At 41.4% G+C, this 13,264-nt stretch overlaps 2 protein-coding genes across 5 annotated transcripts in view; one reads left to right on the top strand and one right to left on the bottom strand.

Moving 5' to 3' along the window:
- SYN2 (synapsin II) overlaps positions 1–13,264 on the top strand; it is a 468,511-nt gene that overhangs the window by 334,218 nt on the left and 121,029 nt on the right. The window lies entirely within an intron of this gene.
- Positions 1–13,264, bottom strand: part of TIMP4 (TIMP metallopeptidase inhibitor 4) — an 83,287-nt gene that overhangs the window by 12,663 nt on the left and 57,360 nt on the right. For both annotated transcript variants that reach the window (XM_065553110.1, XM_005309067.5), the window contains exon 2: positions 8,130–8,227. In XM_065553110.1, the coding sequence (XP_065409182.1) occupies positions 8,130–8,159 (30 nt within the window). In that variant the 5' untranslated portion in view covers positions 8,160–8,227. The remainder of the gene's footprint in view (positions 1–8,129; positions 8,228–13,264) is intronic.

Here is a 13,264-nt window from a genome sequence, read left to right as displayed (position 1 = left end):
TGTTGGCTATTGCACTTGGGAGTATAGGACTTCATCACTTAAAACAAAAACTCTATTCACTCTCACTAATAAATATTGTAATAAACAGCTTGGCTCTAACCCAGCTGAACAACAGATGTTCCAGGGTGGCGTCCTGAGATTCAGATCTTAGTTCAAGTTTAGCCAGAAGGTAGAAATTGTGAACTCTTTCCCTGCTGCATCAGCTTGTAGCACCATTAAAACATTTCTTAAAAAATAAACAGCAGTAGTGTGCTTATTCCTAACTGACTGTTTCCCCACTCAGGGCCTAGTTCAGAACTCACTGAAGTTAAATGAAAAACTCTTATTGACTTCAGTGCTTTTGATTGTGTCCTCTAATTATTAAACATTTTGGGGAAATTGGAAAAGGCTCCAACAGTGCAAGAAAGGATTTCAGAAATTTCACAGAGTGCCATCAAAGAGGAACTGGATTGTAGATTGAGAAATAATGACAAAAGGTATAAAATAGAATTGAGCCCAAGTCAAAGAGGTTACTTGTATGTGTATGACTACTCACTTGCTTAAGTGTTTGCAGGGGAATGTGCTTTGTAAAATCAGTCCTGCTAGATGTAATAGGAATCTCTATAACGTATGTATATGAATAAAGAAATATTTAAAAATCAGCTAATATCCTTTTGAGAAGATGGCAAACGTGGTGATGGTTGTTGTTTTAAAATGTATTCAGAGAGAATTTGGCCTTAGAAATCAATACACAAGCTACTATATAAAATCTTAACAAGAAGATTTCTTCAGTAACCACAGTGTGTTTATTCTCTGTTGATGATTTTGAGATACACTTGTCTACCATAGATGCTTGTACTCAAAACCTGTAACTTCTTAAGTGAACCCAGAAATATAGAGAAAAACATATCTTGACTGTGTAACTAGTGGGACACAGAGAATTGGCTGGTTCCATTGTTTTAGCTTCTCCTCCTTGTTTCCAGCTAATGCTGAGCAGAGGTTAGAATTTCCAGTGCATAGGAAATTCTGACATTTCAACATTTGTCCTAAAAAGGGACAAAAAATTGAAACTTTGAAATTTTTCACAGAATGGAAATTAAAAAAAAAAATCAATTCATAGATGTGAAACATTTTGTTTTAGCATTTTTATAAAAATAAAGCATTTCAGCATTCCTGATATTGAAATGTTTCTTTTTGGTTTGTTGAAATGCTTCATTTTGAATCATTTCAATGTTAAACTGCATGTTCCTATAGTGCATTACCTTATCGGAGCTGTAGTTCCAGCCCCTATATTCTCCTGTGTGCCAGTCTATTATCTCCCATAATGCATGCGGGGTCTGCACCATCCAGCTCAATCAGAAGAAATCACAATATTGCCTTAGGGGAGATGTAGTTCTCCAGGGGAACCTGTTCCCTAGGAAAGAATGGGGGTTGGAACTACAACCTTGTGCAGTATTGTTGTAGCTGTGCTGGTCCCAGGATATTAGAGAGACAGGGTGGGTGAAGTAATATCTTTTATAGGACCAACTTCTGGTGGGTAAGATGAGCCTAGAAGCTTAAATTCAAAATTTTGCTAGACACTAAAAATCATAGACTGAACAGAAACACTGGATTTAAGGTTTATTACAACAATCTATAACCCGTTAACAATCCCCCCTTTTTTCTTTTTTTCCCTCCGTCCCTTCCTTTTCCATCTGTGAGTGGAGGGTCGTTACCAGGCCACTTCACCTTGAACTGTGCCTTGAAATATGTTCACTACTTACGCTAAATAATCTGTTCCACCTTGTATTTAGCTGTGATACTGTGGATACAGCTACACAAGACTAAAACCCCGAGGCACAACCACGGCTGGCAGGGGTCAGCTAACTCAGTCTTGTAGGGCTCGGGCTGCGGGGCTAAAAATTGCTGTGTACACTTTCAGGCTCGGTCTGGAGCCTGAGGAATGGGACCTTTCTCCCCTTGCAGGGTCCCTGAGCTTGGGCTCCAGCCTGAGCCCAAACATCTGCACAGCAATTTTTGAGCCCCGGAGCCCAAGTCCTGTGAGCTTGAATCAACTGACCTGGGCCAGCCGTGGGTTTTTCATTCCTGTATAGACATATTCTCTGAGTATGTTTCCCAGCTCTGAAGAAGAGCATTATGTAAACTCGAAAGCTTGTGTCTCTCACCAACGGAAGTTGATGCAATAAAAGATATTACCTCACACACCTTGTATCCCTCATAGGAAAATTTAGTTTAATGTTTTATTGAACTGATTCAAAGCAACGTATTTTGGGTCAGTTCAAAAAACAAAATATTCCAATTCAGGTCAAAAAGATCCAAATTGCAATATTTCATTTTGATTTTAAATTAATACTTTTTTTAAATTTCTGGAAACTATCAGAAACTGTCAGAAAATCATTCCAGTAGAAAATTTCCGACCAGATTTATTTCCAGCTGTAAATTGCATTAAAGGAAGCTAAAAACACTTTCATAGTGCTGCTTTTCCTTGAGGCAATTGCCACTGGGATGTCATTTGATCACCAATTAAGTGTCCATGAGACAATCTGTGCGTTAGGATGTATACAAAAGTTTGAGACCTGTACACTAGAAAATTCATAGGTGTGAATAAAAAAGTTCAAATGCAGTAGACGCAAATTTGTTCACAAAACTAGATAAATGTCCATTAATAATTTTTTGCAGTAGTCGTGCAGTAGTTATGGTAATACTTCTAATTTTTTAAATTTTTAGATTGTTTGTGAAGTAAGCACAAATAGCACAAAGTTTTCCTTTAAAGGCAAAATGTTATGGAACAGATCTATTTCACTTTCAACATAAAAATCAGTTTTACAAGGCAAATTCATAGAAAGGTTTTAATCAGTCTTAGTATTGAGAAAGGTATGGTACAATATATGGGGACAGAAATGTTTTAACGCTCCATTCTGCAACTTGAACACGATGCCAAATAAATGTGACAATACATAAGACTATATGAAAGAGAAATACATCCATTAAATCTCATTTTCAAGTAGCACTTATCCATTGTAATGTCTTTAAAGCAGAAAAATGGGAATTTAAAAATAAATAGTACTGTAGGACTCTTATGTGATGATCAGTAAAGTGGCCTTCTCTAAGTCCAACCCCTCCACCATGTATTGGGACTGTGGAAACAGGACAAACAGGGGATTGCCTTACAGGGTGATTTATGGTAGTTAGCTCTGCTCTCCAGGTCACTACAGTAGACATGAAGGCCTGCAGGGATTTACTCTGAAATGCCCTGGCTAACGGGATTCTGGCCAGGTGGACCAGGATCAATAGCCTGGGTAATTGGGCAACTGGTCTAAGAGAAGGTCATTCCAAAAATAAACTTGCAGCCAGTAAGTTTTTCAGTTGTCTCAGTTTACCTTATGTCACTTGGCATCTCTGCCGCTGCCCAGTGTACTTCACTGCCTGGCTGGTTTGGGTGATCTTATGGTCACAAACACACACCAGGTTATCTTTCACCAAGGTGTGTATTTATTCTTTTCTTATATAATAACACAGCGTACTTCAGGTTTACAGCAAAGAGATGCCCCTCCCAGCCTTCCCTGCTCAGCCCAGGCTCATCCTTTGAGCTTTCCTTCTGAGGCCCCCTGAGTTCCCCCTTGCTTCCTGTTCCATCCATTCATATCTTCCCAATTACATCATTAACCCAGTGATTAGCACCCATGTGCTCATAATCCCCCAACAGAAAGTGTATAATTGGCTTCAACTAAGCCTGCCCTCTTCCCAGTGCTGCAGCAAACTCAGTGACCTGAGTGCTACTAATAGTATCCTGTCACACCTTGCCACTGGAAAGGGTCTTGTTGGCCGAGAGAGTGTGTGAATTGGTGTACAACTGCTTGTTCACTTTAAACAAATTCTCGCACAGCCTTCAACAATCCAACAAATCCTGCAGCAATGGGGGAATGGCAAAAGCAGGGCCGGCTCTGGCTTTTTTGCCGCCCCAGGCAAAAAGCCTCCCGCCGCCCCCCGCGCGGCAGGGGAGGTCGCCAAGCCAGGCCGCGGGCCGATCTCCCCGACCGGCCGGAGCGCAGGGGGGAGGGCGGCAAGCCCGCCGCGGCTCCGCTGGCGGCCGGAGCCCCGGGAGGAGGGCGGAGAGCCCGGCCAGGGCTCCGTTCTCCCCGGCATCCAGAGCACCGGGAGGAGGGCGGAGAGCCCAGCCGGGGCTCCGCTCTCCCCGGCGGCCAGAGACAGAGCACCGCGCTGCCCCCCTCCAGGTGCCGCCCCAAGCACAAGCTTGGTGGGCTGGTGCCTGGAGCCGGCCCTGGGCAAAAGTTACAGTTGATGAACGTTGCTGAGAGTCATAGTCTTGAAATCTGCATGTGGGCTGGTCAAGAATATGGTCACTCTGCATTGACCTGGGGTAACACCAGAGTGTGGCAGCATCTTGATTGACATGACTGCTCTATTTAGGGACAGCACAGCTGACCTCAATCTGAGGAAGGGGCTAGAAAAGATTTCCCCAAAATTGCTCATCCTGAACTGCCCTCAGCAGCTTACCCTGGCTCGAGGGTGTCCCATCATGCAGTCGAAATTCAAACAAACCTTGAAAAGTTTCCTTTTGTGTTACTGTTGCAATGTGGAATGTTCATACATTATTGATCATCCAAACCAAATTGATCCTCTGCCAGGTGAACTGCTCTGGTTGTTCGAGAGCTTGAAAGATATTGTATCGACATTGAGGCACTGAGCAAGATTCAACGTGTTGAAGAGAGACAACTGAGAGAGCAGAGTTTTGGGTACAGTTTCTTCTGGAAGGGACGCCCACAAAACAAGCCACAAAAGGCAGGAATCATCTTTGCAATCAGAAAGAATATTGTCTCTTGTTTGGAGAGCCTACCCATTGGTATAAATGACAGACTGATGATGCCCCGACTGCCCTTGAAAGATAGATGTTATGCTTCATTGATCTGTGCTTACTCACTGACGATGACTAAGGGTATGTCCAGACTACCCGCTGTTTCGGCGGGTAGCGATCGATTTATCTGGAATTAATATATCGTGTCTCATTAAGACGCGATATATTGATCCCCGAACGCGCTCCCTGTTGATTCCAGAACTCCACCGGAGCGAGCGGCGGTAGCGGAGTCGACGGGGGAGCCACGGCCGTCGATCCTGTGCCGTGGGGACAGGAGGTAAGTCAGAATAAGATATGTCGACTTCAGCTACGGTACCGTAGCTGAAGTTGCGTATCTTACATCGACATCCCCCGCCCAGTGTAGACCAGGCCTAACTCTCATGAGGGTAAAGAGCAATTTTACTCTGAACTAAAAGACCTGATTCTATTGATTCCCTGTAGAGACTAGTTGATTATTTCAAGTGACTTGACCGCTTGTGTTGGTCATGATGATTTCTACATGGCATGGCATATTTGGTAAACATGGGGTTGGCAAGATGAACTGCACTGGCCTACTTCTGCTGAAGACATGGGTCAAGTAACATCTAGTTTTTACAAACATTGTCTTCCAACTCCCCAACAAATAAAAATGACCTGGATGCGCATTTGCTCATGTCAGTGGCATCTGATCGACAATGGGTTGGTCTGACATCATGATCTAGGAGGACATGTGTGCATAATTCTGGTATTATGTGGAGCTGATTGTTGGACTGACCACCCTCTTGTTTAGCCAAAGCGCTCTATTTAGCCAAAACACCGGTCAGTTAAGTATGTAACATTTTCCAGATGAAAGATCTGTCAATTGCCGATTGACAATTTCAACACAGCTAACTACTGTTTTACAAACTCTTCCAATGATCAGTAATGACACATTTACCATATGGGTATCCTTGTGACACACAATCTGTAACACCATTGTGGATTGTGTTGAGTGTACAAAACACTGTCATCCACACTGGTTCAACAATAGTGATCCTGAAATATCGAATCTCTTTGATGTCAAGCGATAAGGGCATGCTGCACTCTTAGCTGACCTGCTCTCTGAGACAAAAAAGGCCAGATGTAGGGCAGCCTGCAGCATGCACCGATGCAAACTCAGCCAAATGCAAAGTATGTGGCTTGACTGTAAAGTAGATAAACTACAGGCGGTCACTGATAATCATGACTCCAAAGATTTCTATGAGGCAGTTAAAGCTGTGTATAGCTCTGCTCTATCTTCCTTGACATTACTAACAGCTGCTAATGATGAATATCTCATCACAGATCACAGTGCCATCCACCAACAGCGGTGTGAACAAAACATTTTAGTGAACTACTGTTTCTGATGAGTCATGGGATAATGTCCACAAATTGCCCACATCTAATGCACTTGTCAATCCACCCACTTGAGCTGAGGTGTTGTAGGCTGTTCAAGCAATGAAAAATAACAAATCTCCTGGTCCCGATACCAATCCCGCTGAAGTTTTAAAACATGGAGGAAATCTCATTGACAGGCTTTTTGAAGTTTTCTTACATATGTGACTTCAAGAAACCAGGCCACAACAACTGAAAGACGCCAACATCATCAGTATCCATAAGCATAAAGGATCAAAGAGCAACTGTGGTAACTACCATGGTATCTCTTTGATCTCTGTGGCTGGAAAGATTCTTGCATGGATCTTCCTAAACCAATCCTTGATGGAAATCATTAACACAGAATCTGTCCATAGACCGAAATCAAAGTCTGTAATGCTCACATCTTTGCTGTACAGGTGTGAATCATGGACCTGTTATCAACAGCACATTAAAAAGTTTGACAGTTTCAATTTGTGATACCTATGACAATTGCTGGGCATCAAATGGCAGGGCTGGGTTTCCAACAGAAGTACTGGCGAAAGCTGGTTTGTTCAGCATCAAGGCTCATTTAATCTGTGCCCTGGACTGGACATGTAATTCATATGCCTGAGACTTGTTTATCGAAAAAAGTCTTATATTTCCAATTATGTTCCAGCAATAGTAAGCATTGAGGGCAGATGAAACACTTCAAAGTCACCCTAAAACAAAATCTGCACAAAAAGAACATTTCTGACTCAATCTTTGAGCAACTGGCAATTGATCATACTGCATGGTGCCACACCATAACGGTGGGTGTCCACGACTTTAAGAATTGCATTGAGCAGCAGGAAGCACATTGCCAGGCAGCTCAATCAGTGCAGCTAGGTAAATGGCTCTGTGGCCAGTGTGGTAAACATTGTTCTTCCTGAACTGGTCCATGGAGTCGTGCACAGACCCATTAGTACGAACTGTGATTGTCAATGTTGTCCTGGAAATCAAAGTGATTAGCATCATCATTAAGGTTGTTGCCTGCTGGTATCTGTACCTCCACCACCAGTTTGAGCAGGTCAGTTCCTATGCTTCCTCTATATGTATTTGTCATGTTTGCTCTTCCAAAACTAGATTCTGGAAGAGACTAGCAGTAACCAATTTTAAAAAGTGTGGTCACCCATCTTTCTACTGGCACTCACCAAAAAGAAAAACAGTGTATTTTTCTTCAAAATGAAGAGTTCACCATACAACTTTTTTGTTCAGGCTATAGCCGGTCATGGTGTTATTGACATCAATGAGTTTGTCAAGGACTCCGTTGGGACCAGGATTTGTCCATGTAAGAGTGCATTAATGAATGTATCCTGTAAGTAGAGCTGGACAAATAGTAGGAAAAACTTTTTTGTGAACATTTTCCCCAGGTTTGAATCACCTTTTGATTTTGTGCACTCCTACTTTTTGTTTGCTTTCCTTAGAACATTCATACAGGTAGGTTTTTTTAGAAATATCCAGTAAGGGACTGATTTTTCTGCAAATATCACAGTTCATATGTGATCAAGGCTTTTTGCTATTCCTGCTGTAAGTGCCTGCCTGTTTGTAAGTTGTGTGTCTTCCAATCAGAAAGTAGAAATAATGCCCTGACACTTAGGTGACCAAACATACACCTCAGGCAGAAAATAATCAAAGATGCATAATGAATACTTTTCAAATAATACATAGGTTGAAATATGTTTACATACAGTATTCATCAAACAGTTATAAATAACAAATACATTTATCAAAATCAGCCAGTTGGCAAATAATTCATGAATAGAAAAAAAGAGCTGCGGGCCAACCCAGATCCTACTCCCAATTCAAGGGAAATTTATCATTTATGCCCTGGTACATTAGTCATCAGTATTGAATGTCAAAATAACCAAGTGATTCCATGTACCTTTATTTGTTTGATTTCATACCGGATCATTTTGTGAGTGTCAAGAGGGTCATCACTGGCAGGAACCACCTTTTCACTGGATATTTTTGCACGAATCACTGCAAGGGAGGAAAAAGCTTTTATTTGTAAAGAAGCGTATGCATGACTTTTCCATCAGTACAATATGTTACATTTTTCCCATTTATTAAAATAATTGTAACTGATTGCCATGTTTTTCTCTTGGACATTAGATGTAATGTTCAGTAGCATTTAAAGCTTGTTAGTACAAGATTGTTCAAGTTAACACCTGAAAAAATAAAAAAGGTACAGGGCATAACCTGTCATGTAAATACTACATCATTTTCAACAAACCAAAATATAGCACATTGTTTTGAAATTTTCAGGCCAGATTTTCAAAAGGGTTCGGTACCCAGCAGCTCCCAATCAGCCACTTCTTTTTGGTGCCTAAGTAGGAATTGGTAGCTGCTCAACTCTTTTGTAAATCTCTGTTGAGACAAACATTGGCTTAAATGAGAATTGGTTGTCTAAATCCACTAGTGAGCTTTGAAAAATCTGCAGGCCTGATTCAACTCCCATTGACTTCAAAGGGTTGTGCATTGGGCCCCTGAAATACAGAGTAGCAATGAAACGGACCACAGTAAGTATTCAGCAAGACCATGGCAGGCAAGATAGAAATATGAATATCTTGTAGAAAATTAGAAAGAGAGAAGACGATAAGGTCAGGCATCCAAGTTACATCTCTTGTGATGGCAAATAGCTGCACCTCAATAGCTATTTCTCAAATTCCATGTGTAACTTTTGTTAAACAGAGTAAATGAGTTACTTCTAGTATTGCCTTTAGTGATGTCTTCCGTGTTTTAGCTGCTTTGTGCAGAGGGGAAATTATTTATTTCAATCTGTATCATCAAGAAAGAAACCTTTAGCTAATGTGTACTATAAATAATCATTAGGAAAGGGATAGATAAGACAGAAAATATCATAATGTCACTATAGCAGGGGTGGCCAACCTGTGGCTCCAGAGCCACATGCGGCTCTTCAGAAGTTAATATGCAGCTCCTTGTATAGCAGGGGTTCTCAAACTGGGGGTCAGGACCCCTCAGGGGATCGCAAGTTTATTACATGGGGGGCCGCGAGCTGTCAGCCTCCACCCCAAACCCCACTTTTCCTCCAGCATTTATAATGGGGTTAAATATATAAAAGTGTTTTTAATGTATAAGGGGGGTCGCACTCAGAGGCTTGCTGTGTGAAAGGGGTCACCAGTACAAAAGTCTGAGAACCCTGTTGTATAGGCACCGACTCTAGGGCTGGAGCTACAGGTGCCAACTTTCCAATGTGCTGGTGGGCGCTCACTGCTCAACCCCTGGCTCTGCCATGGGCCCTGCCCCCAAATCCACCCTTTCCCGCCCGCCTTCCTGAGCCTGCTGTGCCCTTGTTCCTCCCCCACCCCCGCCAGCCTCCTGCATGCCACGAAACAGCTGATCCGGAGGTGCGGGAGGGAGGGGGTTGCGCTGATCAAGGCGCTGGGAGCAGGGGGGGAGCTCATAGGGGGTTACTGACGTATTACTGTGGCTCTTTGGCAATATACATTGGTAAATTCTGGCTCCTTCTCAGCTCAGGTTGGCCACCCCTGAACTATAGAAATCCATAGAATGCCCATACCTTGAATACTGCATGCAGTTCTGGTCACCCATCTCAAAAAAGATATATTAGAGTTGCAGAAGGTGCAGAGAAGGGCAACAAGAATGGTTAGGGTTATGGAACAGTGTCCATATGAGAGATTAAGAAGATTGGGACTGTTCATCTTAGAAAAGAGACAACTATGGGGGAGGGGGAGATATGACAGAGGACTGTCAAATCAGGAATAGTATGGAGAATGTGAATAGGGAAGTGTTATTTACTCCTTCACATACCACGAGGACTAGGGGTCACCCAATGATATTAATAACTATTAGGTTTAAACAAACAAAAGGAAGAACTTCTTCACACAACCCACTGTCAACCTGTGAAACTCACTGCCAGGGGATGTTGTGAAGGCCAAAAGTATAATTGAGTTAAAAAAAGAATTAGATAAGTTCATGGAGGATAGGTCCATAAATGGCTATAAGCCAGTATGGTCAGCGACACAACGCCATGCTCCAGGTATCCCTAAACCTCCAGCTGCCAGAAGCTGAGACTGTATGACAGGGGATGGATCACTCGAAATTGCTCTGTTCTGTTCATTCCCTCTAAAGCATCTGGCACTGGCCATTGTCAGAGACAGGATACAGGCTAGCTGGACTGTTAGTTTGACCCAGTATGGCCATTCTTATGTCTTTTTTTTTTTTTTTTTTTTTTTTTTTTTTTTTTGAATAAGCAAGCAGTGTTGACATGACACTTAGAAATATTTTCAAGTTAGAGTAGGGGAAGGTCTCTCAGAAATTAGATCTGAGAAAAATGAAATTAATTTGTGTAACACTTTTAAAGTAGAAATGCTTTTCATCATAACTAGTTAAACAAGACTCATGCCTTCCTCTAGAAAGTAAAGGGTGAACACATACTATGTATATGATGGCTTAAGCCCATTTCTAAAGGAAGGAAAGACATGAAAGCCTATAATAAGAACCAGGTTGTTTTCTTTAGAGCAATATAGAGGTCAACCTCAGCTAATGACAGGCAATTTTCATTTCCTGCTTATTTGCACAGAAAAATAGATGCATTAATCAACATAATACAGATAGCTGCAACATCTGAGCATGAATCCTTGCGTGGTACTGTGCTCCTAGATCCTAGAAGGGAGCATAGTAGGCTTAGAAAATAAGCTGGATGGAAAGGAAGGGGTTCTTCACATGTGACTAGCAAATTACATGGTTCAGCTTCTTCTAAATTGTAGACCAGAAATCAGCTACAAATGAGTTATGCACCCACTTATTAACACAGATTTTAAGTGCTTTAATATACTTCCACATAAAAGGTACTGTAGATGGTGTGCATTAATTCTTACTGTATTATGGAAAAGGTCTAAATCAGAATCAGGTTTAGGCGTCCTCACTAACACTGCTTATTAAAAGAAAAGATATCACATAAAAGAGCTCACTAGATATAAAAGAGGACACTAGGGGGCTGCAATTGAGAATAGCTCCATAATTCTGAAATAACACACAGTATTTGTAGGTAATAAAACTTTTGCTAAAGATACATTCTCCTTTGCATCTCCTGTGGAAATATACGTTTTTTTAAATTATTTATTAAGCTATACTTGTTACTATCAGTGAGGAACACACACATACACACAAAATCTATAATTGTCTCAAAAGGGACCCCTTGGATTTATATGTGGCAGGAAGTGCAACTTTTTTCTATCATTTACCCATTACTCTGGGTGTTAAAGTTAAGGGAAAAACTGAGTCCATGTTTAGTGGTGTGTTGGTTTTTTTAGTTTTTAGAGAGAGAATATTGCCTTTTAACTTATGTTGCGGAAGGGAGTCTAACTTGAGGTTTTAAGGGAAATAAATGATACTTGTTAAAGAAAATCTGGGACTTGAGTAGTTTTTCTTTACTTTTCTGTACTACTGCTCTCTTCAAGTCTGATTCAAACACACACACAAAAATGTGTCTGGCCCTTCCAGTTCTTCCTGTTTTTCTTTTTTTCTTCCCTTTTAAATTAATTTTTTCAATGAGTGTCGTCTAGCTGTCTGGTAAAACCTCTTATTCATGCAGTTACTTCTGTTTTTAACCACAAGCACTTCCTGGTTTAGCATTCTTTGGCTTATGCAATCCTACTTCTCCACTCATGGTGCAGAAGGAGATTATAACATGTGATTCCCCCATGTCTGTAGTTCTTTTTAAAAAGTGGTCTCAATTGCAGCAATACTGACTTGGCTTCTCCTCTCCTCCATATACCTTGAAACGGTCACTATTTGGAGTTGCTACTGTGTTGTTTTGTCATAGTAGTGCCACTTTCCCTGCCATATAGTGATTGGTCCCTTATGAAGAATCTAGGTATGTGAATGTGTTTGAAGTTAGTACACAAGGGCTATACACAATCTACCTAAAGCTCCTTCTGCCTTTTGCACTGAATATGTTATTGTATATATAAATTCTTTCCCACCTTACCACTGTAGAAATAGTACTTAGCACTTTTCATGGTAAAAGTGCTAAGTACAGCAGGCTTCATAACAGCTCTATAAGATAAAATATTCTTATCCTCACTTTATAGATGGGGAAATTGAGATGAAAAATGGCTAAAATACTACAGCCCCATACATGGAGTCAGCTGAGGCATCAAAATTGGAACTCAGAAGTTCCTGGGTCCCAGACTTGTGCTTGGTTCACTAGGATCATACTCTGAGATAGTGTTGATGTGTGGTGTTAAATAGCACCACATTCCACCTTGGAGAAGAATGAATTTCACTTGTGGGTGAAATGTTTTCCATATAGTTTATAAATCAGTTTGTAATATTTTAGGTTAAATGTTGCTATGTACATTTATTTGCATTTTTAGGTACATGTTAAGAATATTTGTATTCCTTCTTTCCCAAATATTAATGAAAATCTCTTACCATGCTGTGTCTGCTCCATGCTTCCCTTATTGCCTCACAAGATAAGAAAAAAATAATACTTCTGTAAAAGCCTGAGTTCTAATTTGCTATTTATAAAATACTAAATATCTTTTTACTAACTTTAATTAAATAGTTAACTTTTGACTCTCTTATGGATGTTCTGTGAAGACTGACATCTGGCAACACAAGTTTAGATAATGTTTCTCTTCAATATAAACCTCTGAACCTGTGTATTGTACTCCACAAAACTATCTTACCTTGTGAACTGGGGTGTCGGTTGCAATGGCACCCGTTCTGGCCAGGTGGAGCATTGCACCTGAGTCCACTCAGTTTGGGGCAAGGCTGTTAGTCAATTCCTGGTGCCCAGGAGGTCTGAAAATCCCATCTGTTCTTAAGTCCCTTGAGGAGTTAGTAGGGGAGCCCAGGCCCACCCACTCCATTGGGTTCCAGCTCAGGGCTCTTAAGCTAGACAAGCTGAATCAGGGTTTGACAACTCCAGCCATGCTCTGAGCTCCTTCCTACCTCCCTCTGGTTTCTGTAGGCTCTTCAGCCCACTGGTCCAGTCATGCTCTTCTAGGGTGCTGTCTCTGAGCGGCT

This window comes from Chrysemys picta, chromosome 7, assembly GCF_011386835.1.
Source record: "Chrysemys picta bellii isolate R12L10 chromosome 7, ASM1138683v2, whole genome shotgun sequence".
Lineage (NCBI taxonomy): Eukaryota > Metazoa > Chordata > Testudines > Emydidae > Chrysemys > Chrysemys picta.
The sequence above is the reverse complement of the archived record's forward strand: the minus strand, read 5'-3'. Positions and strand labels throughout refer to the sequence as shown.